Source organism: Schistocerca serialis, chromosome 6 (assembly GCF_023864345.2).
Source record: "Schistocerca serialis cubense isolate TAMUIC-IGC-003099 chromosome 6, iqSchSeri2.2, whole genome shotgun sequence".
In the NCBI taxonomy this organism is placed as follows: Eukaryota; Metazoa; Arthropoda; class Insecta; order Orthoptera; family Acrididae; genus Schistocerca; species Schistocerca serialis.
In genome coordinates, this window is record NC_064643.1 from 215,914,661 (window position 1) to 215,942,622 (window position 27,962).

The 27,962-nt window shown below is 42.8% G+C and overlaps 1 protein-coding gene across 2 annotated transcripts in view; it reads left to right on the forward strand.

Annotated features, from left to right (window-relative positions):
- LOC126483931 (cytochrome P450 6k1-like) overlaps positions 1–27,962 on the forward strand; it is a 77,855-nt gene that overhangs the window by 29,338 nt on the left and 20,555 nt on the right. For both annotated transcript variants that reach the window (XM_050107208.1, XM_050107209.1), the window contains 4 exons: positions 3,125–3,387; positions 10,994–11,184; positions 22,806–23,012; positions 27,695–27,940. In XM_050107208.1, the coding sequence (XP_049963165.1) occupies positions 3,125–3,387; positions 10,994–11,184; positions 22,806–23,012; positions 27,695–27,940 (907 nt within the window). The remainder of the gene's footprint in view (positions 1–3,124; positions 3,388–10,993; positions 11,185–22,805; positions 23,013–27,694; positions 27,941–27,962) is intronic.

Genomic DNA, 27,962 nt, shown 5'->3' on the forward strand with positions numbered 1-27,962 from the left:
TGCAGAGTCTCTGAAATTTTCATTCATTTATCTATGATAGTTTCTGATATGATTGGGCATATGTACTGAAAATTTTAGTTTACGGGAAATAGACTTTAAAGAAAAAACTTTTGAAATTTGTTACTTACAATTAATTAAAACTGTCCTGCTGCATATGATGACCAATCTTTGGCCTGTAACAGGTCTTCCAGCTTCTTTCTCACCTTCCTGGATGTTTGTCTTGCTTTCTTGGCCATATTAGATGCAGACCTGTCTGCATCGGCTATCCTCATTTTGTCGCAATGTTGCAGCCCAGTGATCATATTTTCACAAGGATTAATTCCCAGCTTTTTCAGTGCCCAACACTTTCCAATATTACCACAATTGAATGTAATAACAGCATCATGAACTCCTAGTTTCATTGTATGCATGTCTACAAATACAGTTTTAGGAAGGCGGTTCCAAATTATGCTGTTGAAACATTCATTTGCTTTCTGTATCTGCCCATGTAGACATTTCCTTAAAATGACAAGATGAGTCAAGTCTCTGAAATTAGGTTTAATTGCTGTAATAACAGCAGCAGGGAGAGAATGTTGGTGAGAATAAGATTCTCCAGTTGCCTAAGCCCTATTGTATTTGCACCACGAATTTTCTCCTGATGAACACAATCCATGACATGGCTTATCATCAGTAGATGACTTATGGAAGAATATGGCCCAAACATCTCTCTTCATTGCCTCCAGATTTTCTTTATTTCTCCTAATTGCCTGCCCATAGTATACCTGCAAGTTTTCTATTTCAGTTTTTGTTAACCGACCCTGTCCGGTCAACAATTTTCCATCTTCTGATTTTTTTCCTCCCGTATCAACAGTTAGTTTCCTCAGCCTTGTTCCCAAACGTATTTGAACATGGCCTACACATTCTATTTTGCTAATAATGCCATCTCCATATGACTTAGAGATCACCGCATTGTTGTATGCCTTACTGTCACAATCGCACAAATATTTGGTGTACCATACGGCTCTTGTTTCTATGGAGCGACGAAATATTTGTTGTACTCCATGAACTTCCATACCTCCACTTGTTCCTCTAAAATTAGCCACACAGTTGTGTTCTTTATGTTCATTGACTTTACAACATTTGCAATATTTTCACATAATCTCCACATCTAACACTTTACCGGTGTCTACACTCGTGGCGTTCACTACTCCATTCAGAGAAGTATGTCCTCTTTTCTGCCATCTTCCATCAAGTGCAACTGCAAATATCCTTACATCCATCATTTTCTTCCACTGCTTCCCTAGCAGCCAGTTTCATGCTTTCCTCACTGACCTCACATAGAGCTTTCTCTAATATTGCAGTCGGTTTTTCAAATTTATTTGGTGGTTGATGTAAGATCTTCACTGAACGAAATGTTCTCCCTGCAGTCATGCCCTTGCCAATTGATCGTAAGGCATAAACTAATCTAGTATTGATTTCAATAGGGGCCCCTTGCATCTGGTTTTGAAGAATTCATAAATGAAATCACAGCTGAGCTTTTAGTGCAAATTAAATCCAAAGCAATTCCTAGGCCTTTTCCCCACTGGCACTCTCACAAATTTTCACACTCTGTGACTCACCACAATGTCTAGACTCTAGATTGTACAAGTTTAGAAATTACATCTGATAATATTGTCAAATTTATAATAATGTTCAACTTTTGTGGTCCTGTCCTCCTCAGTTGCGCGCAATACTACGGTTTATTGATAATTTTCACTTATGGACCGTCTGACAGCAACTGAATAAAACACAATTTTAGTGCCATACGCGTTTCGCCTTTATTTTCTGCAAGGCATCATCAGTGGCCTGGAATATGTACATATGTTAGCTATTTTATTTACATTTTTGTCACTGTGCCTATAGGTTATAAACAGTTCTGGTGGTTGGTATTTCCTATTAAGTAGTAATGTTTTGAACTGTACTTACAGGTTGCGTAGACAGTTTCTTACATATTACGCTCCTGCTGCATTTTTGGTGTTGTTCTTCTTCCTATGAGCGCCAATTTGCTGTTTTTTCCCGCATTCCACATCACATAATGTTACTACACCCCTTGTCACTTACAGAAGATTTATTGCAACTCTCTTGAAATGGTGAGAGCTTCTTTGATGATGCACTTGTTGAAGAATTGCAATAAGAAACATCGTTGCCAGGCGGCATAACCTAAACTTGTTTCCTCTAAATTGTCGTTTCTTGAAAATGCCTTTACGTTTCGTCATCTTCAATAAACACAACAAAACACACGTAAACAAGCACTGCAAACGTAATTATAACAACTACTCGCAATCACACTTTAACAAAACTAACCACATGTTTGAAAGCGTGTTGTTTACAAACAGCAGAAAGGAAAGGATACCGACCGTTGCATTCCAAGGATAGCCAACACACTCTGGAGTAAAAAAAATCCCTACTGCAATGTAGGGGATATAAAGACCCAAAATATATGCAGAAAAGTGGGCGTGGCATATAAACACACGTGGTAGGAAAATTCTCTTTAAATGCTCGAAAAAAATAAAAAAAATTTTCAGCAAAATCCTTTTCAGAGTACTTAATCTATCGAAATATGATGAAAACCGAAAATCGATTTTTTGCGACCTGAACCATGGAGTGGTCCCCTTAAATACTGTTTACTGGATAACCGGTTTCAATACACTAAAGGTGCCATCATCGGATCTGAATGTAGATTAACATTTATAAACCATTTGGACATAACGATACATGAGGCAGACCAGCTGATATAAAATCATTGTCACAAAAAATGAAAAACAACTGCTCTCATGGTCATTCTTTTCCATATCTTATGGAAAATTCACCCCTTGAGGGAGAAGAGACTTCTCGAGTGCAAAATGCGAATTCTCAGTCCTCCAAATGCATCAATTTTGCTTCGTTGCTTAACCAAACCAACTAATACCCATCATGACCCGCGGCCAACCGTGTAGTTTGAACGTCAATACGCAAACTCTACAGAAATTATGACGATTTTATTTCATATAGTTAAATAATTGTCTCCCCTTATGAGATCTGAATAACCTTTATTGACATTAAAACATTTAAATACAGCACACCCTGCAGAATAAGTCATTTGTCTTCTGTTACCGGGCGTTCGCAGGCGATGCGGAAGCATGCTGTCGACCTCTGTGAAGTGCTCGAGTCGGCGGCGGCAACTGGCGATATCGCTGACATGCACGAACTGGCGGCACGGTTCACCACTGACGTCATCGCCTCTCTAGCGTTTGGCGTGCAGGCCAACTCCCTGCGGAACCCCGACTCGGAGTTTCGCCAGTGGGTACGCAGGATCTTCATGACGTCGTTCACCAGGATGCTCTCGGTCGTGGCACTCTTCCTTAGCCCAACGTTATTCAAAATTCTCAAGTAAGCTATAACCCTCCTACGCCTTTTTAAGTTAAATCTGAGTAAATAATTGCTTCCACAGGCTTCAGTTCCAATGCCCTGAAAGTATTCCGCTCCTGTACAAAATTTTTAGCCATGAATGAACATTAACGAGTTGTGACTTCTTTCTGCGAGATTTTTTGGACTCACAAATGACCTTCATTGCCAACGATAATGTCCAGAAAAATGTAGACACTCTCTGATAGTTAATATCTCTGGAACAAAATGACATATCGCTGCAGTTTTGCGCAGTAGCGTAGTCTGTTGTTTTCTCAATAGATCTTGGTGTGCGTTTTCCAGCAACTGACAGTGCAGCAATGAATGAAGTAAGATTGTCGATCGAGCAACGCAAGGCTATATTGAAGTGGTACTGGAGGTACGAATACATGATGGAGGTACAACGGCAACGGCGTAATGTGTACGGAACTCAGCCACCAACAGGTACATCAATTTATCGTATACCAGATAAATTTGAAGCCGGCGGTAGTGTTCAGGATGTGCGTAAGGAAAGGTCTGGCCGATCGAAAACATCGACAAGTCCAGCTTCCAGCGCTGCTGTGTTGCAACATTTTACTACGTCACCTCAAAAATCTGTGAAGCAGGGAGCGCGTGAAGGAGGGGTAACTCGATCAAGCATACGACGAATTCTGAAGGGTACAACAAAGTGGAAAATGTACATTCCAAGATCGCTGCACGCTGTGACAGAGGACAACCTGGATCGGACAGAGTACTGCGAATGGTTTGATGGCATACTTCACGAAGATGAACGGTTTGCATTGATGGTTATCTGGTCTGACGAGGCGAAATTCAAACTGAAAGGTACTGCAAACCGCCACAAAAGCGTGTACTAGGCTCCTGAAAATTCTCTAGTTCACGTGGGCAAATATGTTAATTTACCGAGTGTGTGGTGTGGTCTGTCACCGCGCGGTTTGATTGACCCATTCTTCTTTGAAGATACCCTAATTGGTGAGGAGTATCTTCATATGCTGCAAACAGCCGTTTTACCTGCCGTCCGATTTTACCTACAACAAGATGACGCTCCGGTTCACTACCACAGAGATGTCAGAGTCTGTTGTTGTTGTTGTTGTGGTCTTCAGTCCTGAGACTGGTTTGATGCAGCTCTCCATGCTACTCTATCCTGTGCAAGCTTCTTCATCTCCCAGTACCTACTGCAACCTACATCCTTCTGAATCTGCTTATTGTATTGATCTCTTGGTTTCCCTCTACGATTTTTACCCTCCACGCTGCCCTCCAATGCTAAATTTGTGATCCCTTGATGCCTCAAAACATATCCTACCAACCGACCCCTTCTTCTAGTCAAGTTGTGCCACAAACTTCTCTTCTCCCCAATCCTATTCAATACCTCCTCATTAGTTACGTGATCTACTCACCTTATCTTCAGCATTCTTCTGTAGCACCACATTTCGAAAGCTTCTATTCTCTTCTTGTCCAAACTGGTTATCGTCCATGTTTCACTTCCATACATGGCTACACTCCATACAAATACTTTCAGAAACGACTACCTGACACTTAAATCTATACTCGATGTTAACAAATTTCTCTTCTTCAGAAACGATTTCCTTGCCATTGCCAGTCTACATTTTATATCCTCTCTACTTCGACCATCATCAGTTATTTTACTCCCTAAATAGCAAAACTCCTTTACTACTTTAAGTGTCTCATTTCCTAATCTAATCCCCTCAGCATCACCCGATTTAATTTGACTACATTCCATTATCCTCGTTTTGCTTTTGTTGATGTTCATCTTATATCCTCCTTTCAAGACACTGTCCATCCCGTTCAACTGCTCTTCCAAGTCCTTTGCTGTCTCTGACAGATGTACAATGTCATCGGCGAACCTCAAAGTTTTTATTTCTTCTCCATGGATTTTAATACCTACTCCGAATTTTTCTTTTGTTTCCTTTACTGCTTGCTCAATATACAGATTGAATAACATCGGGGAGAGGCTACAACCCTGTCTCACTCCTTTCCCAACCACTGCTTCCCTTTCATGCCCCTCGACTCTTATAACTGCCATCTGGTTTCTGTACAAATTGTAAATAGCCTTTCGCTCCCTGTATTTTACCCCTGCCACCTTCAGAATTTGAAAGAGAGTATTCCAGTTAACGTTGTCAAAAGCTTTCTCTAAGTCTACAAATGCTAGAAACGTAGGTTTGCCTTTCCTTAATCTTTCTTTTAAGATAAGTGATAAACTTGTACTACTGTAGTAGGCATGGGCTTTGTGTCTATCTTGGCCACAATAATGCGTTCACTATGCTGTTTGTAGTAGCTAACCCGCACTCCTATTTTTTTATTCATTATTAAACCTACTCCTGCATTACCCCTATTTGATTTTGTCAGAGTCTATTTGGATGAAAATCTGCCTGGACGTTAGATAGGTCGAAGAGGAGCTTTTGAGTACCCGCCACGGTCTCCAGACCTTACACCTCTTGACTTCTACGTGTGATTGACCCTGAAAAGTGAATTTTATCAACAGAAGCCAGCTACACTGAACGAGCTACGAGAAACCATCGAGGAATCCTGTCGCCTATCACACCAGCAACACTGACAGCCGTAGTTCGGTCAACAGTTCAGGGGCTGCTAATGGGAAGAATTGTAACGCTATGTCATTTTGTTCCTTTGATACTGACTATCAAAGAGGGTCTACTTTTCTGGACCCCTCTGCATAAAAGATCTTGTATATATGTTTGAATAATACATGATGACGACCAATACACCCAAACCTGTTAACACAACCTGAAAGCGTACTGCATCCTCCTTTATAGAGAGGGTGTGTGCAGTGGAGATGTTCATTTCATGTTCTATAGCGTCATAAAAAGCGTCGATCACGATAGTTCCTCTCAGCATACTCAAAATCAACACGTGTCTCGAATTTCTCAGCAGCTCATTTATCCCTTGTTCTTGCTGCAATATGTATGCTACCATGCAGTATAACTATATAATCTGCTGATGGCAGCTTGTCTAGATAACGATTCCACTGAAGCCAGAAAGTATTTAATTAAGTGTGTTCATGTGAGCTACGACTTTAGAGAAAAGGTAAATGAGCACGTGGCAGCGACCTTGAAAGCGTGATAAAATGTAAGTGGCTTCCCGACCAGAATAAATTGAAGAGGAATTAGAATAATTATTGATCGTTGCTGAAGAAAACCAACCCGATAGCTCAGCAATAAGATTGCAAATGTTCTCTATGGGACCACGTGGGACACTATTACCAACAATCGTCAACTTAGAAAAAAGGAACCCCAATAATTTTTAATCCCGTACTAATACTAAACAGTGGGATAGTAACATGTGCCATTACCCATATTCACCAGTCAGCTACTGAAAGACCGATACTGATCCTTGAACATGGTATGAAGACTCTCACTCTGAACAACAGATATAACCTTGGTCACAAAGAAAGCACTAATACAAAGCTGAAAGTTATGGGAATAAGATATTGCGCCAAAGCACGCTACCAAGCAACGTTCTCGCCACGCATTCCTGTATGTTGCAGCGCAGAAATGGCCATCGAAATGAAACATTAGACAAAGAATTTGAACCAATAGAATCATGAAAAGCGAGGGCAGCGTCCTCTCGATGCCACTACCCCGGCCTCCGGCAGAAACGTGTATGCTTGGTCTCTCAGTTCCACATGGTCACCTTAACTCAAATTTCCGACGCCTGGTCAGTCAGGTATCGCCACCAAAGTACAGCGTATGGATATGGTTTCACTATACAGCCAAAGACTGTGGCATTCCTAACAGACGAAACCGTGCGTGGACTGACTTTGCGTCTGGCCAGCGAGATGTATTTCGCATAAAGATAAATGAGATAAAAAAGTTTTCTAACAGAAAGCTTGCCAAGTCAGCAGTTACAGCTAAATGTCCATGTAGAACTAGAGCCCTAATACGATAGTGATCAGTTACGGATATGTATATAGAAATGGAAATATAAAGCTCGAAAATGGAATAGCCCTATTTATCCTCACCGAAACCGACGAAATTGTCAATATATCGGCAGTAAGGTGAAATCTAATTGGCGCGAAAAGAGCACGTTAGAATACCATGCACGTGGAGCAAACAGTGCGCATTATTCACCTCTCGTATGATATTATCAGCTAATAATTAAAAGAAGTTGACTTGTGCTAGTGTGCATTGGTGTAGTTTTCCAATATTTCAATGGAAGAACATCACTATGCGTGGATCAGTTGCGACCATTAGGTACCTATTGTTTGACTCCCTTTGGTATCCATTACCATTGCAAATATTGCACCCATTGATTTACAGAAGTCGATGCCACTTAAAATGCATTCGGAGTAAAGACATTTCATTCTGAGAATTGCGTACACAAGACAGTACATGATCAATTGCGAAACGATTTTTGAACTGTGTGAGTGCAGTACTTTCACATTTATATAATATTTATTTATTTTTTAATATGGTCCATATAAGTTTGAATAGCCCTGTTATTTTGTATAACCCGAATATCTGAAATACCTACTGCAGCATTTTTTTCATTATCTTCATGGAGTATTTCAGTTTCCACATAAAAAAATGTGTTTTGATAAATCGTTTGTCACGCTGCTTTCTTAGCCACTTTTCATGACTGTGTGACAACCCACTGAAAAAACGTAACTTAAAAATCTTATTCTTCCTAGAAGGTTTGTCTGAAACGATTATATTATTATTACTAACTCTTCCTGGCCACGCGTTGGAGGGGCTCAATATGTTTCAGTTGAAAAGAAAAAAAAAGAGAGAAAGCACACGTTTCTAACATGTAATATGCATGGGAATTGGATGTACGTGCTAATCTCTTCCTCCTTCTCCCTGTCTTTGTCCATCTCGTCCTCCTGCTCTCCTTGTCCATCTCCATATACTCCCTCTCTCTCTGTCTATCTCCTCCTCCCCTCCCCCTCCCTCTCCCTCTTTTCCTGCCCCACTGTCTCAGCCCCACTCTGTACATCAACTCTTCCTTCCCCCACTGTCCACCGCCTCATGCCCCCTTTCTCTCTCAATCTCCTCCTCTCCCTTCTCTCTCCATCTCATCCTAGCCTTTCTCTCTGACTACCTTTTCCTTTCCGCTTTCTAAGTCCATTTCCTCCCACCCCTCTGTCCATCTCCCCCCCCCCCCCCACTCTGACCTAGTTTGTTGTTATTTTAAAATAGGTTCTGTAATAATATTGTAATCATAATCCAATAAGCCATAAATACAAATTTTCTGTTTGATAAGACAGTTTCGTTGTTGTATATTTCCTATAAGTATGTACATATTATATACGTTAAAAAATATGTAACCCATATGTGTCCAAGCGTTTATTCGGGAACGTATAAAAATTTGATGTAAATCGGCCGAGTACTTTTTGAGATTTTCGGTGACAATGTTGCCCCTTTCTGTATTGCATATATATTTATATATTATACATATTAAAATATATAGCCTATGCTGTCCCAATGTTCATTAGAATACTGTGTAAAAATTTGAATTAAACTGGTCAATAACTTTTTGAGAGCTTTGGCAGCAACTTTTCCACTTCATCCATTATACACTCCTGGAAATTGAAATAAGAACACCGTGAATTCATTGTCCCAGGAAGGGGAAACTTTATTGACACATTCCTGGGGTCAGATACATCACATGATCACACTGACAGAACCACAGGCACATAGACACAGGCAACAGAGCATGCACAATGACAGCACTAGTACAGTGTATATCCACCTTTCGCAGCAATGCAGGCTGCTATTCTCCCATGGCCGGCCGCGGTGGTCTAGCGGTTCTAGGCGCGCAGTCCAGAACCGCGCGACTGCTACGGTCGCAGGTTCGAATCCTGCCTCGGGCATGGATGTGTGTGATGTCCTTAGGTTAGTTAGGTTTAAGTAGTTCTAAGTTCTAGGGGACTGCTGACCTCAGAAGTTAAGTCCCATAGTGCTCAGAGCCATTTGAACCATATTCTCCCATGGAGACGATCGTAGAGATGCTGGATGTAGTCCTGTGGAACGGCTTGCCATGCCATTTCCACCTGGCGCCACAGTTGGACCAGCGGTCGTGCTGGACGTGCAGACCGCGTGAGACGACGCTTCATCCAGTCCCAAACATGCTCAATGGGGGACAGATCCGGAGATCTTGCTGGCCAGGGTAGTTGACTTACACCTTCTAGAGCACGTTGGGTGGCACGGGATACATACGGACGTGCATTGTCCTGTTGGAACAGCAAGTTCCCTTGCCGGTCTAGGAATGGTAGAACGATGGGTTCGATGACGGTTTGGATATACCGTGCACTATTCAGTGTCCCTTCGACGATCACCAGTGGTGTACGGCCAGTGTAGGAGATCGCTCCCCACACCATGATGCCGGGTGTTGGCCCTGTGTGCCTCGGTCGTATGCAGTCCTGATTGTGGCGCTCACCTGCACGGCGCCAAACACGCATACGACCATCATTGGCACCAAGGCAGAAGCGACTCTCATCGCTGAAGACGACACGTCTCCATTCGTCCCTCCATTCACGCCTGTCGCGACACCACTGGAGGCGGGCTGCACGATGTTGGGGCGTGAGCGGAAGACGGCCTAACGGTGTGCGGGACCGTAGCCCAGCTTCATGGAGTCGGTTGCGAATGGTCCTCGCCGATACCCCAGGAGCAATAGTGTCCCTAATTTGCTGGGAAGTGGCGGTGCGGTCCCCTACGGCACTGCGTAGGATCCTACGGTCTTGGCGTGCATCCGTGCGTCGCTGCGGTCCGGTTCCAGGTCGACGGGCACGTGCACCTTCCGCCGACCACTGGCGACAACATCGATGTACTGTGGAGACCTCACGCCCCACGTGTTGAGCAATTCGGCGGTACGTCCACCCGGCCTCCCGCATGCCCACTATACGCCCTCGCTCAAAGTCCGTCAACTGCACATACGGTTCACGTCCATGTTGTCGCGGCATGCTACCAGTGTTAAAGACTGCGATGGAGCTCCGTATGCCACGGCAAACTGGCTGACACTGACGGCGGCGGTGCACAAATGCTGCGCAGCTAGCGCCATTCGACGGCCAACACCGCGGTTCCTGGTGTGTCCGCTGTGCCGTGCGTGTGATCACTGCTTGTACAGCCCTCTCGCAGTGTCCGGAGCAAGTATGGTGGGTCTGACACACCGGTGTCAATGTGTTCTTTTTTCCATTTCCAGGAGTGTATATTTACTGATATATTATATATTCCTAAAAGTAGATGTAATAAAAACACATGCGTATTCGAGTGGGACGTTCTGTCAAAATTTCGAAGCAGTCGGCAAAGAACTTTCGCAGATTTAAGATTTTGAACAAACGAACATTTACATTTAGATTTTCCCTGTAATTATTACATATATATTTATGTATTATATGTGTCGTTCCAGTAGGGACATAGAAGAAATACTGATGTATTCCAATGCAACGTTGTTTCAAAATGTCAAAGCATTCGGTGAAAAACTTTCGTAGACTTGTGAATTTGAACAAACGAACATTTGCATTTTTATTTGTATATATCTCTCATTTGCCACAAGATACGAGTTTGATATATATTTTTGTGACAGCGTCAATTACGTTTGTTCATCTGATTTGGTACAGGCTGATAGGCGAAAAAAATCCCACATCACAATACTTCATAAAACTGGCGAGGTATACAATCACCTTCAGGGAATCGAACAATGTCACCAAGAATGATTACATGCAGCTACTTATACAGTTGAGGAATGTGGGGACTCTGGACGATGACAGGGGGAGGAACGGCGTTGAAGATGTGGGGGTTATTCGTTGGAGTAAGTATTATGATATTCTTTGAATGTAGTCAGTAATTTGTGACGTCTGTTACAATGTTTGTAGGTCCAAAAATGAGCAATTTAGTTAGCAACTCATGCCTAATAATGTGTCTAGCATCAGTCTCATTTGAAGACCTCGGCTGCAAACAATTAACGTTGTTGGTTGGTTTCAGAAACTGCGCAGTAAAGTTGCAATAAAATCGCATAAATAAGATTTTTCAAGTACCTGCAATGTAATGTTTTTTTTTTTTTTCAGATACGTCACTGTTTTCAAATACATGGTGGTCAGAATCAGTCTTAAATGTTTGTGAGGCTGTTGCTCAAGAGAGGTTGTATTGAGAAATAATTCTTGGAAAAAGTTCGTTACGTTGCCCCTTTTACGATTTAATTAGCATTGAAGTTTAACATTCAGGTCGCTGCGCGTGCAAATTCAAGCAACTGCAAACGCTAAAATACGGTAATGCACAGACATATGAGCGACCCGGAGATGCTAATTACCAGTTCAAATGTACCGTTTTCGGATGTGATAAATTTAAATTATGTGAGCAAAAGCTACGTTTGTTCAGATCGAGGAAACCAAAGGAAGAACGCAGTTGGCGATACTCTCTGGCAGGCTACTTGAATCTGCGCGGGCAACGGCCTGACTGGTTAACTTCAATGCTAGTTAAATCGGAAATAGCACGACGTTTCGAATTTTCTTCTTAGACATTATTTATCAACACAACCTGCACTGCAACACCCTTATAAGCTTTTCAGGCTGTTTCTGACCGCCCTGTATATCAGAGTAACGACCAATTTGAAGTGGTAAATTCTATCTAAAATTTTATTCTTAAAAAATCGTCATTGGATATTTATTATTGTTTACTTTTAAACTCGATGCACTTAATGTGGGTTAATATGACCTTAACATTGTTTACTTGCTGGGCAAATTAACGAAACTTTTCAGTGAAACCGCTAAAAAATACAAATTTCAAACACCCAACTTGCATTCACAACTTTTGCAGTAATGAAAAATAACAACCTCTAAAATTAAGAGGAGTCGTACCTTCCTATCTCGACAATGTTAAATTGGCTATATATATGCCCCGTTTTTTGAGGAACTGTTGAGTATATAAATGTGGTGTTTTTATCACATGTTCTCCCATGTTTTTTGACTCTATTGCTCTACAATCACTTTAAAAGAACAACTGGAAAAAAGTTTGATTTTTTTCCCTAAACATATAATTTTTTGGTGTAAATTTTCACAATTTTAATTTCTTGAATTTTAACTATTACAGTAAATACTACTAAAGTAGAGCTACAACATCATTGTACTATCTATGTTATGTGCTAAATAATTCATTGATGTAGATTCAGAAGTTTCTGAGGAAAAGGGGCTTTTATACTGAAAAATGTCATGTTGAGAAAATTGCGTTTAAAAACAAATTTTAATATACAGCCAACTGATACCTAAAAAATATGTTAGACTCCTCCTGGATGGTAGTCCTCATCTCCTCCTTCATCTTCCTCACCCAGTGCTGCCCTCCTTCTCTTGGATCTGGCTTCTTTTGACATATTGTTTGTTGCAATCTCTGCCTTCATGATTCGCAGTTGGTCCAAGTCCATCACACTTTTAGTGGTGTTGTAGCCATTATGAACGCCAAGATATTCCAAAACCTATAGTCTTCCAGAATAGCCATCATTAAAAGTAAGAACAGCATCCAAAACACCAAGTTCAAAGACTGACCTTCCAACAAACACGTTTTTTGGTATTCTTGACCATACAACATTGTTAAATGATTCATTCGCGTTTTGTGTTTTGCCCTTGAGACATTTCTTCAACAGCTCTGGTTGGGTAAGATCCTGAAACACAGGTTTCATCGCAAGCATAACAGCATTTGGTATAGTAATTTTGTGAGAGAAAGTGCCTACTTTACCCTCCTCTTTTGCCTTGAAGTGTTTACACCATTCAGTGGAACACAGGCTGTGTATTGGTTCAGCATCTGTAGACAGCTTGTGAAAATAAATTGCCCAAACAGATCTCTTCATACCATCTAAATTATCTCTGTTACTTCTAAAGCCATACCATAATAATGTGTAATCTGATCAATTTGTTTATCAGTCAGTCGACGTCTTATACTTAGACCATCAGATAACTTGGTATGATTCTTCAATTTCTCCAGGCGTATTTTATGACGAAATAAATCTCAGGTGAACAGCCTGGTATGAGTGTGCATGCACACTCATACCAGGCTGCCCATCCGAGGTTTATTTCGTCAGATAACTTGGTACTTCCCAACTGCTGTTAGAGCCTACGTGGTATTGTGCCCATCCTCTTTTGCACATGATTAATGCGCTCTAGTTTTGTAATTGACAAATCACCATAGGCTTTACTCTCCACCACTGCCTTATACAATCGTGAGTCCCCATCTCCAAGAAAACTCATGTAGCGAACAGCACGGTCATGCTAGGGACGTTGGAACATTTTCACTGCAGAAGCAATCTCCATCCCTCCACTAGTTCCTTCATAGTTTCTCTGAAAATTCATTTCATGCTTAGTTTGCTTTTCAGTACTCTTGCCTGCTTGCCTACAACCCTGACAGTACATAGTCAACACATCAACATCCAACACTTTCCCATTGTCGACGCTGATAATAGATGCACATGAATTCTTTGACTGGAAACCTCTTTTTTGCCAGGATCCGTCGAATGATATTGCTATGTCAGAACTACCATTTTCTGCTACAGCCTGCTATGTGGCTGTAGTCATAGACTCCATAGCACACACCTTGATACTACTTCTTACTATGGAGTTGTATTTGATAGATTCTGTAGGGGGACTAGGGAGGTTCAGCAAGCCACAAAGAACCTTACCAGTGTAATGGCCTTTTCCTATGCATCTAAGTCCATAGACGTATCTTAGATCAGTGTCAAAAAGTCCATTCTTTACACTTACTTCTGAAGTCTTGAAAGTTTTTTCGCTTTTACAGTCCAAACACATTATTTGCAAAGTGCACACCAGACCATTGCGTTGAGATAGCTTTTCAGAAATTCCAATTTCCCCTCCACATATACTACAACACACTGTTTCACACAAAGCTGAGTTAAGTATATGGGGATTACTGGTGATATTGCAGTTTGTTTCACTGTCTGGAGCTGTGTTGTATTTTACATCATTACCCAGCAATTTTTTCTTGGAAGCACTCGGAGGAGTAGAAGGACTGTCACTATTTACAACCAAATTATCACGCCCTTCGGCGCTAACCACTCTTACTGCTGCTATCTTTGTTCTGTAGCATCTGTTTCCTTTGTTTCATAATTTTTTAAACACTCCTTTTGGTTTATTCATGACTAAAACTATCACAGGAAACACAGAAACTAAAACGCGGCTAGTGGATAACTGTTGTTGTCAAACACCAACGAAAGTACAGTTCAAAGAGTTTACTGCGAAGTACCGCCAGTGTAGACAACTTATGAAACGGACAGTTCTCTACAAAACAAGAAAAAAGCACAGCCTTCTAGACTATATAGTTTCAGAGAAAAATTCCAATATGCGAAATGATGGAAAACAAAATTCTCGGAAATGTCACTGCATGATTATTTTCAAATATTTATTTAAAATAGTGAATAATCGAAGGATACAAGACAGGGATACAGTCTTTCGCCGTATTGTTCAACCTAAACGGTCTTCATTAAAAGTGACACTTTTTAAAATTTGAAATTAAAAAGGCTCTCAACATATGAAAGAACATTGAGCTTTACTTTGAAGCTTACATATTGCAGTTGTGTTCTGAACTAAAATCTTTCAAATATTCGCCATTGGCTTGAACGTACTGACGCACACGATGGTTCCTTACGTCTGCGATAGCCTGACGAATTTTTTCCTCCAAACGTTCCGAAGTTTGTGGCTTGTTAACATATTCCTGGACTATGATATAGCCTCAAAGAAAAAAAAATCGTGGGTGTTAAGTCACACGACCGCGGCGGCCAATTTACAGATCTATGTCCTTACATAACAGGGTCGCCAAACTTCTCCCTTAGAAAATCTACTGAAGCATCAGCTGTGTGTCACGTGACGCCACATGTTTTCAGTACCTATGGTCTCAAGTTGTTGCCACATAAAATCGTGCAAATTGGGTGTTAAATGGTCTCCATTGACGTAAAGGTTCTTCTCTCATCATCTTTAACGAAATAAGGCCACGTCATAAACAGCACCACACAGTGAGTTTTTCTGAAATGAGTGTCGCCTAACGGACCATTTGTAGTTTCCTCCTTCACCAACAACGACAATTTTCCGTATTGACGGAGACAATAAGACAAAAATGTACCTCCTCTGAGAAGATGATTTTTTTATTGTAATCAAATTCAGATTTCAACTGCTGTACAGTTCAATCAGCGAACCCACGTCGCTGTCTGTGATCGTTTGGCTGCAAGTGTTGAGTCAGTACAACTTTTTATGGGTGCAGGACTCAACCCTTTCGCAAGATTAGCAGAGTTGATTTGTCAGATAGCCACAACCGTGGAGATCGTCTTCAAACTGACACATTCGGTTCTTCCTCAATACTCGCCGCTACTACAGCGAAATTGTCCTAACTTCGCACTTTACGTTGTTGTCTGGTCGTGTGGAGTGAAGTTTCGCTCAGACTTGGCACATTGAGGTGTATAGCCTGAACAGAGAAACGGTGACGGCGGGCCAATTTGAACAAATGACGAGCATCCACATCTGAGCTGCCACTTTGGTAAAATGTTTTAATGATTTCTAAACGTACGGGAAGCGTGAGTCGTTCCATGATGAAACTGCAAATTGTACTGGATATTTTCACACCTGAAAGCACACAAAAAATGTATTAGAAACTGGAGATTTCGATTTTAAAAAGTATCACTCTCATTGAAAAACCCCATATTTTAATGGCCAGGGATGAGTGGCCACTGCTGTTTGGTCGGCTACAGTCTGATCCGCTTCCATGGCCCCTTGCTTTAGCCGTGTCAGAGTCACTATTTTATTCAGTAGCGCCAAAAAATAGTGGTGGCGCTACACAACTCATCTAAGACAACAATGATGGTAATAAAATAAAGGTTCAAGAATAGTATTAAAATTTAAAATGAAAGAATATCAGTGCTAAGACTCTCTGATGATGTCGCTATCCTCAATGAAAGCGAAGAAGATTTGCAGGATCTATTGAACAGAATGATCTGTCTAGTGAGTATAGAATACGGAGAGAGAGTAAACCGAACAAAGATGAACGTTGTGAGGGGTATCAGAAAAGATAGTAAGGATAAACCTAATGTCAAAATTGGGGACAACGAAGTTGACGAGGCCGGCCGGAGTGGCTGTGCGGTTCGACGCGCTACAGTCTGGAACCGCGAGACCGTTACGGTCGCAGGTTCGAATCCTGCCTCGGTCATGGATGTGTGTGATGTCTTTAGGTTAGTTAGGTTTAAGTAGTTCTAAGTTCTGGAGGACTGATGACCTCAGAAGTTTGAGTCCCATAGTGCTCAGAGCCATTTGAACCATTTGAAGTAGACGAAGTTAGGAACTGTTCTATCCTGGAGGGAAAAAGAATGTGACGGCCGCAGCAAAGAGGACATAAAAGCAGAGGAACACAAACAACGACGGTGTGGATGGATAAAGGACGTCTATTAATATCAGACATAGGCCTCAACCTGAGGAAGAAATTTCTGAGAACATACGTTTGGATACATCATTGTAACTCATGGGATAGCGATATACAGATAGTGGCAGCATTGCGTACACAAGGTGCACAAGGCAGCGCATTGACGGAGCTGTCATTTGCAGTCAGGGGATGCATGAGAAAAGGTGTCCGACGTGATTACGGCACACGACGGGAACTAACAGACTTTGAGCACGGAATGGTAGTTGGAGCTAGACGCATGGGACATTCCATTTCGGAAATCGTTATGGAATTCAGTCTTGCGAGATCCACAGTGTCAAAAGTATGCCGATAGTACCAAATTTCACTGGCATTACCTCTCGCCAAGGACAGCGACGTGCCGATAGCCTTCACTTAACGACCGCGAGCAATAGCGTCTGTATAGAGTTGCCAGTGTCAACAGACAAACAAGACTGCGTGAAATAACCGCAGAAATCAATGTAGAAGGTACGACGAACGAGTCCATTAGGAGAGTGCTGCGAAATTTGGCGTTAACGCACTGTGGCAGAAGACGATCGACGGGAATGCCTTTGCTAACAGCACGACGTCACCTGCAGCGCCTCTCCTGGACTCGTGACCATGCCGGTTGGACCCTAGACGACTGGTAATACGTGACCTGATCAGATGAGGCCTGATTTCAGTTGGTAAGCGCTGATGGTAATGGTTCGAGTGTGGCGGTAATTCCACAAAGCCATGGAGCCAAGTTGTAAACAAGACATTGTGAGAGTTGACGATGGCTCCATAATGTTGTGCACAGTGTTTACAAGGAATGTACTGGGTCCTCTGGTCCAACTTAACCAACCATGGACTGTAACTGGTTATGTTCGGCTACTTAGAGATCATTTGCAGCCATTTATGGACTTCCTATTGCCAAAACCTTGGTCCACAATTATTCGCAATTGGTTGAAGAACTGCCTGGACAGTTAGAGCGAGTGATCTGGCCACCTTGATCGATCGACATGAATCCCATCGAACATTTATGGGACATAATAGAGAGGTCAGTTAGTGCACGATATCCTGTACAGACAACACTTTCGTAATTATGGACTGCTATAGAAGCAGCAAGGCTCAATATTTCTGCATGGAACCTCCAACGACTTGTTGAGTCCATGTCACGTCGAGTTGCTCCACTACGTCGGGAAAAACGAGGTCGGGCACGATGTTAGGAGGTTCCCCATCACTTTTGTCACCTCAGTGTGTACCAGTGAATCATGGACTTTGCGAAACAGGAAAAGAAAGGAATCGAAGAGTTTGAGATGTCCTGTTATGTCTTGTAAAATTACATGGTTCTTGGAAAACAAAAAAGACTTTGGATGCACATGTGCAAGTTGAAATTTATTCCAAGTTTCTATCATGAGCCAGGTAGAAAATACAGTGGAATGTTTTTGGAATAAACTATGTGTTATGTATGTTAATGAACGGTTGATCATTAGCAGCAGCGCAGAAGAAGTTGGCCTCCAAAAACTATGCTACTTTCATTGTTTTTCCAGTATTTTGTGTGTAGCAGCATCAGCTTTAGAAAAGCCAAATGTCTATAGGTAGACTTAACCAGACGGATCTTAAGTGACAAACGAATAAGTTTTCGTTTGGAAGTATTTGCCGTAAGGTGCAATTCAAAATTAAACCGGAATTTTTGTTCTAGGAGTCTTTTTGTAAAAGGAGGACGGCGCAATCTCTGCTCTCTTTAGCTTTAGTTTCCACTGATGTGCTGTCAGAATCGCAATGTCAGAGCAAGAGGGAACCGTCATCTGTTGTGCAAAGCATTATAGTCAAGTTTCTCACTATCCAAAATTTTCAGAAGACTTGCGGCACAGTTGGAGGACAACACCCTGAGAAAGGGCAGAAACAGTTTTTACGAGAACGAGAAACAGTTCAGAAGGCAACTCACCTGTGTAGCCGGAGGACCAGCATGGCTGAGGAGAATATTCCTGCTGTTAAGCAGCTTATTGGAGACAATCGGCGAACAACAGTTGGTGAAATTGATGCTCTCATGATGATGCCATTGATGCCACGGCCGGAGTAAAAGACAGTATATTGCACGGTGTTGTACAACAGGGGACGTTTTGCAAGGACTGAGAGCGTTCCTTTAGGTGATGGTAGGTGGGGCGTCATGCCCAGAGGCTATTGTGTTTCCAAGTTCTACTTTTATGTCTTGGGCTATAACTGGTTGCGTGTAAGTTTGCTTCTGTTGTGTCAGGTGGTTATTGGAAGCGGAGGGCAAGAGATGGGATAGTTGTGCTCGTGTCTCAATCGACATATGACATCCCTCCCTCAATAAACCACCTATGAAGCTATATCCCACAACTCCACCAGCCAATATTCTCCTACCAGCCCGTGCTTCTCTCTTCTTTCCACACGTCATTGATATCTGAGATCTGGATACTCTCAAGCACCACTTACAACTACAGCGGCACATTCGAAATCTCCTACAGGCAAGGAAAACTCGCGACTCGTGAAAGGAGTGCAAAAAACACGAGCCAAACACATTATAGAAATGACAGGAGCCGTGACTTTCGTATAGACCGTGGGAATAGCAACCTGCGAATGTCAAACAACGCTGCTTCAGTGGAACAATATCCAGCACATAAAATTCCCACCGATCTCGTAATTAACTCCTCTTAGACACCAACAGGGAACACGACCAGAATTCTACGCTTATCCAAAATGGAGGGCACACAATTACCTTCAGAATCCCTTTCTCCTCTCCAGCCAATCTCAGCGGAGTATTAAAATGAGCAGCCAATCAGAATGAAGTTTCAATGTTGTTGTTGTTGAGGTCTTCAGTCAGAAGGCTGATTTTATGCAGCTTTCCACGCAGCTCTATCCTGTGCTAGTCTCTGCATCTCCGAATAACTACTGCAACCTACATCCTTCTGAATCTGCTTACTATATTCATCTCTTGGTTTCCCTCTACAATTGGCGCTCCCCAAAAGCCTCTCAAATTCTAAATTGGTGAGCCCTGATATCTCAGAATGTGTCCTACCTACCGGTCCCTTCTTTTACTCAAGTTACGCCACAGATTTCTTTTCTTCCCAATTCCATCCAATACCCCCTCATCAATTACGTGATCTACCCACCTAGTCTTAAGCAGTCGTCTGTAGCAACACATTTCAAAAGCTTCTGTTCCCATCTTGTCTGAACTGTTAATCATCCACGTTGCTCTTCCGTACAAGACTACAATCCAGACAAATACCTTCAGAAAAGACTTCCTGATTCATAACTCTATATTCACTCTCAGCATATTGCTCTTCTTCAAAAACACTTTTCTTGCAGTTGCCATTCTGTATGTTATATCCTTTCTACTTCAGCCACCATCAGTTGTTTTATTGTTCAAAAAGCAAAACTCATCTACTACCCTTAAAGTCTAGTTTCCTGATCTGATTCCCTCAGCACAGCCTGATTCAATTCGACTACATTCCATTACCCTTCTTTTGATTTGTTAATATTCATCTTTCACTCTCCTTTCAAGACACTATCCATTCCGTTGAACTGCTCTCCCAAGTCACAGACCTAAAAGCTTTTATTTCTTCTAGCTGAGATTTAATTTATTCTCCAAATTTTTTTTGCATTCCTTTAGTGCTTACTCAGTATACAGATTGGATATCTTTAGCGATGGACAACACCCATATCTCACTTCCTTCTCAGTCACTACATCCTTTTCATGCCCCTCGTGTCTTATAAATGCCGTCTGGTTTCTGTAGAAGTTATGTATAAAATTTCACTCCCTGTATTTTACATCTACTACCTTCAGAATTTTAATGAATGTATTCCAGTCAAAATTGCCAAAAAATTTCTCCAAACCTACAAAAGCTGTAAACTCAGGTTTATCTTTTTTTAATCTATCTTCTAAGATAAGACGTAGCGTCAGTATTGCCTAGCGTGCTCCAACAGTTCTTCCATTCTTCTCTAAATAATATGTGTCATTGTTTTTCAACCAGAATTTATCAAGCTGATAGATCGATAATATTCACAATTATCAGTACCTGTGTTCACATGTATCAGCACCTTTGTTATTTGCATTGGAATTGCTTTATTCGTCTCGAAGTCTGATGGTACTCATACATCTTGCACACCAGGCAGAAGAGTACAGTCACGGACGGCTTTTCTAGGGCTATCAGTAGTTCTGACGGAATATTGTCTACTCCAGGGGCCTTTTTCCGACTTAGATCTTTCAGAACTTGACACTGTGAAGATTACATACCCTTTTTTTTGCATATCTTGAACTTGATATTTTTACATTTTGTGTGAATGGGTTGGAGAAAGGGGGGTTACAAAGCAAAACTGTGCTAGCAGAATTTTTTAAAAGTTTATTTGATTTATTTACGGAAAGTACAGCTGTAGTTTTAGTACATAAATAAAAAAATTCAACTAGCACAGCTGTGCTTCGTAGGTCCCCCTCCCTTCCACCTCCACTCCAGTGAACCACAACGTAGTATTAAAATTATATGTAAAATATCAAGACATGCAGAAAAAGTTACACTAATGAGGCAAAAGATTATGACCACTGCCCTCTGCGAGGCTGTGTGCTGCTTGGTGACTCTTAGGGCACGTGACGCGGTAAAAGAGGTATATGAGCGAAGCAAATACGAAAAAGGAATCATTCTAGCTACGATAAGTAGCGCAAATGCGGAAATCAGCCGACTTAAGCTACTTTAACAAAGCCAGATTGTTGTGGCCCAGTTTCTGGGAGCGAGCATCTCGGAAGCGGCGAAGCTGGTCGGCTGTCCGCGTGCTACTGTCGTGGGCGTTTATGGAAGGTGCTTGAAGAATGCTGAAACTGCGAGTAGGCGACAGGAAGTTCGACGTCCGTACCTCATCACAGAACATAGGGATACGAGGCTTTCCCGCTCTCTAAAACAGACGGTCTGTGGCAGATCTGACGACAGAGTACAGTGCTGGTGCAGGCGTAAGTGTTTTGGAACACACTCTTCAGCGCACAGTGTTGAACATGGTGTTCCGCAGCAGAGGACCCCTGCGTGTCGCCATGTTGACCTAGCAACATCGTCAATTTTGATAGCAGTGGACTCGGATCAATGGAATCTTGTCGTCTGGTCGGACGAATTCAGTTTATTGTTAAAACAGGTCGATGGTCGATCCAGATTCACCGTCATCTAGACGAACAGTTGCTCGAAACATGCAGTGCACCACAGGGGCAGGCCGGTGGGAGCAGTATTATGTTATGGGGGACATTCAACTGGGCTGCCATGGGGCCTGCGGTGGTAATCGAAGGCGCCATGACATCTGTGGACTACGTGAAAACTGTCAGGCACCACCTGTAACCACTTATGCGTGATGTCTTCCCCAACAGCGACGGCATCTTCCAAGAGGATAACTGTCCGTGTCAAAAGGCCAGAATCGTGCTGCAATGGTTTGTGTAGCATGATAGCGTACTCACGTTGATGCCTTGGCCATCAAATTCGGTTTATCTGAATCCAAGGAAACCCAACTGGGAACCTATCATGGGCCAGCTCTGCGACTACAAACCAACCGCCCATAAACGACAGGAAGTGTGTGGCCTGTGCTTCGGTATCTGGTGCCACAAACCTCTGGAAACGTGTCAAGTACTTGTCGAATCCACGGCGCTCAGAACCGCTGTTAATTTGCGTTTCGGAAATGGACCAACACGCTTTTAACTAGGTGGTCATAATGTTTTGGCTCATCAGTATGTGTAACCTTCACAGTCGCCAGCCATCTGTAATTCAGAACTAATATTGGTTCGTTGAGGCACGGGGAATACGATTTATGCTGTGGCTTGCCTCGAGTGGTGCCAAAGCTGGAACTTGGCAGCTTTGCACAGAAGTACCGCACCTTCTCTGTGTTTTCCCTAGTTTGTGGATCGCTGTATGTTTAGACCAAAGTCACGCATTTACGACGCTGCAATTAGTATTTTTCTGACTAGGCACTATTTTTTCATAACAAATCTGTGCAATATAAATGTGAAACTGAAAAGAAAACGAGTAAATTTTTCAGAGCTTCCGCTACAGGATGTAGAAGCTACAGCACTGATGTTTCTCATAACTGGCTTTGAGACATCGTCTGCAACTCTGAGCTTTGCTCTCCACGAGCTGGCTGTAAATCAGGATATCCAGAGGAAGTTGCAGGATGAGACAGACAGAACGTGGGCCTTCACGTGCGACTCCGTCTTGCAAATGAGGTACCTCGACAAAGTAGTGAAAGGTAAGTCTCTCAGCTACATTTACCGTCATATCGTAAAATATACTCTCACTGACGCCAGTTCGTTAACGGCCACATTTTTTTCAAGGAAATACCTATTCTTTCTGTGTTTATACAATGCGCAGCACAATTAAAGGATCACAGTTTCGAAACCCCGTAATTTTCTCCCACTGCGACGCATAACTCGGAGATTTGTGTCAAAGGTGTCTACAAACTTCCTCTATAACGGTGCAAAAGCGTAGCACCCTGCGACGTCGCCCTCGGGCTAGGCGACACTTCGAACAACTAGGTGTCGGCGTATGTGGAAGGAAAGGTCAGGGCTCAGAAGTTCATTTGAGGTGTTTGGTAGGTTAATGATGTCACATTGGCACCAAATTTCAGCACAACTGTACCCAACGCCACCATGGACGTTTCGCTCTCACCCACATTTCATCTCTTTGCTGGTGCCTCTGCGATGGACGTCAGAACTGCGATGTCTAGCATTGAAATCACGCGGATTTCCTATGGGTGGCAGAATCGACACGAAAACGCCTCAGGATGTGGCATAAAGAGCGTCAATGAACAGTGCGACCAACAACAGGACGACGTTATTGACAAATTTTGTCACTGCTGCCATCCCTCTATTCGACCCGATTTGATCAGATTTGTATATGATCTGAAACGGAAAAGGGTTTTGTCCTAATTCATCCCTCTTAAGAACCCGGCTGGGCAACACCATCGGTACCACCTGTGCACCTCTGTTGGGCACTTTAAAATTGTCTCTGTACAGACCTCCATCTACCGATCTCTAGCCGCCTGTCGCATAGGCAACCCTTTCGACACCCCTCTGCTTTCGTTTGCGGCCAGCAAGCGCTGTTGTGAAGTGAGTAACTCGTTCCGACTACAGGTAGGGATTGTGAGTGAGCATCTTTGTACATGGATATTTATAAAGTGCCCAACAAAGGCGCTCGAGTGGGACCAAGGGTGCTGCAGAACCGGGAAGTCTAAGAGGCAGCCTTTGCCATTTCATTCACTTACATGTCAATATCGCACACCTCCGTTCACATTCCACAGAAGGGCGCAGTAAAGGAGATATGATAAAGCACAAATACCCTTTCCGTTGCCGATCACGTACAGATTTCGTCGAATGGTTTTGAACGGTCGCTAGTGGGTCCACCCTGAATACCAAATCAAAACTTGCCATCACAGTACATTACAAAGGTACGATATCACGTTCAATGAGGCTGCAGCCCGCCAATGTTCTTAGAAAACGGGAATGGCAGCAGTTGCAAAATTTGTCAATAACGTCGTCTTGTTGTACATAGCACTGCAAATTGTCGTTTTAGAGCGGGTAATGTGTGAAAATGAACGCCCCTAGGGAACGGGTGGTTTCATTGACGCCCTTTATGCCACATCCTGAGGCGTTTTCGTGTCGATTCTGCCCCCTGTAGGAAACACGCGCGATTTGAATGCTAGGCTTCGTGGTTCTGACCTCCATCGCAGAAGCGTCGAACGAAGGGGTGAAATTTGGGTAAGAGCGGGCGTGACAGCCTCCCCAACGGGTTACACATCCACGGTGGCGTTGGGTAGAGTAATGGAGGCATATAGCGTCAGTGTGATATCATTAACTCACCTTTCAGATCACGTGAACTTCTGAGTTCTGGCCTTTTATTTTGAATGTACCGACACCTTGCTGTTTGAAGTTGCCGAGTTCGAGGGTCACAGAGCTCCACGCTTTTGCACCGTTACAGAGGAAGTTTGGAGGCAACTGTGAGTCAAAGTTGAAACTTCTACGTCGCAATGGTAGACAGTTACGAGGTTTCCAGAAGGTTATCCTTCAATTGTGTTCTGCAGTGTATTTCCCACAACTTGCCGAGTTACAGTGCTATCTAGTAACAGCAACAGTGAAATACGTTATTTGAGGGTATGAAAGTGGCATTGATATAAGTAAACTTTAGTTTTCCATATTTTGGTACATGATGCGCAATAAGGTTAAGTCTCAATTCCAAGTTAATATCTTTTGCTTAGACTGCTGTCTAAAGTAATTGTATTGTGTGCTTTTAATTCAAATGATTAAACTGAAATATTATGCTGGTATAAAATTTCATCTTTTGGACGGCTTTAACGCGAAAAAATATTTATTCAACTTTGGCAGAAATTTGTAAACCTGCTTCTTCGTTTGTGACGACTGAGAAACGGGAAGCTAAATTCAACGTGTCTACATTTTTCTTATGTTAATCCATGTGAAGGACATTCCATACACCATCAACGTGTGTTTTTCATGAGAAATAAAAAGGGCGGAAATGATGTTTATGTTGATCTCTATTCCAATTTCCTGTACAGGTTCGGGAACTCTCGGAACCGAGGTGATGCAAAACTTTTTTTGATGTGTGTAGTTGATACAGACATGTGGGTCGCTTTGGCTCAATTAATACAATACCATACTAGCAAAGTTAGTAGTAGATTCAATATACTCAAACAGTAGACCCCATGACGAATTCAGAATGCAAAAGGTTCCCAACTAAATGTAGGACTCTCAGCCAGCAGTACCATATCGACCACACGTCCTTTTGGCACCCTTCTTTTAACAAACGTCGATTTTTGCTGCAGTCATGCCTTGGTGTGATACCGATGCAGATGCAAAGTTAAACTGCAGCCATTCTTCGTATAAACAGCCTGTGGTCTAATGTCCGGGCTGGCACTGCATTTGTACACGCTCATTCACATATATTACAAATGTTTTATGTTGTATATAGGCCATTTAATATTTTCTGCAGATTTATATCCACTGCGCGCAGAGTCGCGGCTTTGGATGCACACTGATTGCCTAGCAGGTTTACTGCTTAACGACTGTACTGTTTGGTTTGTAGCTTAGCTTGTAGCTGCACTGGGTAGTAGAAACTACTTCGCTGAACGATCATTCGGCGCGAAGCCGATAACACACGAGGTGACTCAGCTCTACTTCGTTACTGAGTTTCGGCGCTTTGGCAGGAGAGTAATCCGTCCACAGTCTATCACAGCGGCCAGACTATATTCAGTCCACACAGTTTCTCAGGTATGCTCGTATCGCCATTTGTTGTCCGTGCCTCACTTCTCTTTATGACGTGAGGCATCAACTATTGTATCTTCGTTAAACTGAGACGTGAAGCTTCGGAATAAATCTTGCAGCTCACAGAACTGGAAATGCTTCATTAAACAAGGCAAGAGGCTGCTGTAAAACGTTTTATGAGGCGTTTATCACCGGCCGCTGTGGCCGAGCGGTTCTAGGCGCTTCAGTCTGGAACCGCGCGACCGCTACGGTCGTAGGTTCGAATCCTGCCTCGGGCATGGATGTGTGTGATGTCCTTAGGTTAGTTAGGTTTAAGTAGTTCTGTGTTCAATGGGACTAATGACATCAGCTGTTAAGTCCCATAGTGCTCAGAGCCATTTGAACCATTCGAAGCGTTTAACTCGCGTAATGACTATGAAGGTAAAATGAAAATAAAAGGTGGGTCTGTACAGAGGATGTACTAATCTGTTAGTATTGACGGTGAAGAGTGAGGAGCAAAAAGTCGTGGCCTGTACAAGCAAACATGGTCAGAGGAAGGATTTTTAAGATTTTTGTTATGTGATATGGAGAAACCCATTTGTGTAAAATTGTTTGGTGGGACTTTTGTGCGGTATAAGGAACAGTCAAACTAATACGAGACGTATCGAAAAAAGTAAGTAAACCATCTATTATTTCCAAAGTAATCGACATAACTGTTAATACACTTGTCCCACTTCCTGAGACAATACGGTCAATGCCTTCTTGGAAAAATGTTAGAAGTTGCCGACGGGGCCATGATTGTACCCAGGCGTGCGCTTCTCCGTCCGAAGCAAATCGATAGCCACGAATGTCTTTCTTCAGGGCTCCAAAGATAGGGAAATCTCATTGGGAGGGATCGGTACTATACGGATGATGTGGGCGAGCCCATATGTTGCCAAGTTTGTATCGATTACGCTGCAGAAGTTTCGCTGGGAAGCCGTTACACGTCCTCCACACAGTCTCCATCACTCCCCAAGCGATTTCCATATGTTTTGAGCACAGAAGAAAGACATTCGTGGCCACCGAATTGCTTCGGACCTAGATGTGCACGCCTGGGTACAGTCATGGTTCCCTAGGCAACCGCAAACATTTTTCCATAAAGGACTGATCGCCTTGTCTCACATGCATTAACAGTTATGGCGATTAGTTTTGAAATAATAAACAGTTCACTTACTTTTTCTTCCCATCTGTTTCGCTTTTATTTTACTGTCCCTTACGCTGTGTCTGTCCACCCCGGTAGCTGAGTGGTCAGCGCGCAGGCTTGTCACGCCAAGGGGCCCGGGTTCGATTCCCGGCTGGGTGGGAGATTTTTCTCCGCTCAGGGAGTGGGTGTTGTGTTGTCCTCATTATCATTTCATCATCACCAGTGGAAGGCAACGGGAAACCACCACTGGAATCACTTCCCTAGACGCTCATGCGGTGGACGTCTCTGACGAGGCTCCCCCATGACAAGACCTGGCGTAAGGCAGAAAACAAAGTTAGTTATATTGTGTCTGCTGGTCGAGAACCACTCATTTGCTTGCGATTTAATGACTTCGGTCATAAAGGTAGCATACAGCACAGCAGGTTGCAAAAAGTGAAAATTTATTTTATTGATTAAGTAAGTTTCCTTTCTGATACCTATAATTTTTGATTGCAGAGACACTGAGGAAGTACCCCGTAGTGCCAGTCCTGAACCGTAAAGCTTGTGTGGACTACAAGATACCAGACAGCGACGTCGCGATTCAGAAGGGCACACCGGTGATGATATCCGTGTACGGGTTGCACCGCGACCCTGTGTTCTTTCCAGACCCTGAGCGCTTCGACCCTGAGAGGTTCTCGAAGAAGATCAAGATACACCCGTGGGCCTACCTTCCTTTTGGGGACGGCCCGAGAAACTGCATAGGTCAGTACGTATTGTGTTTTCT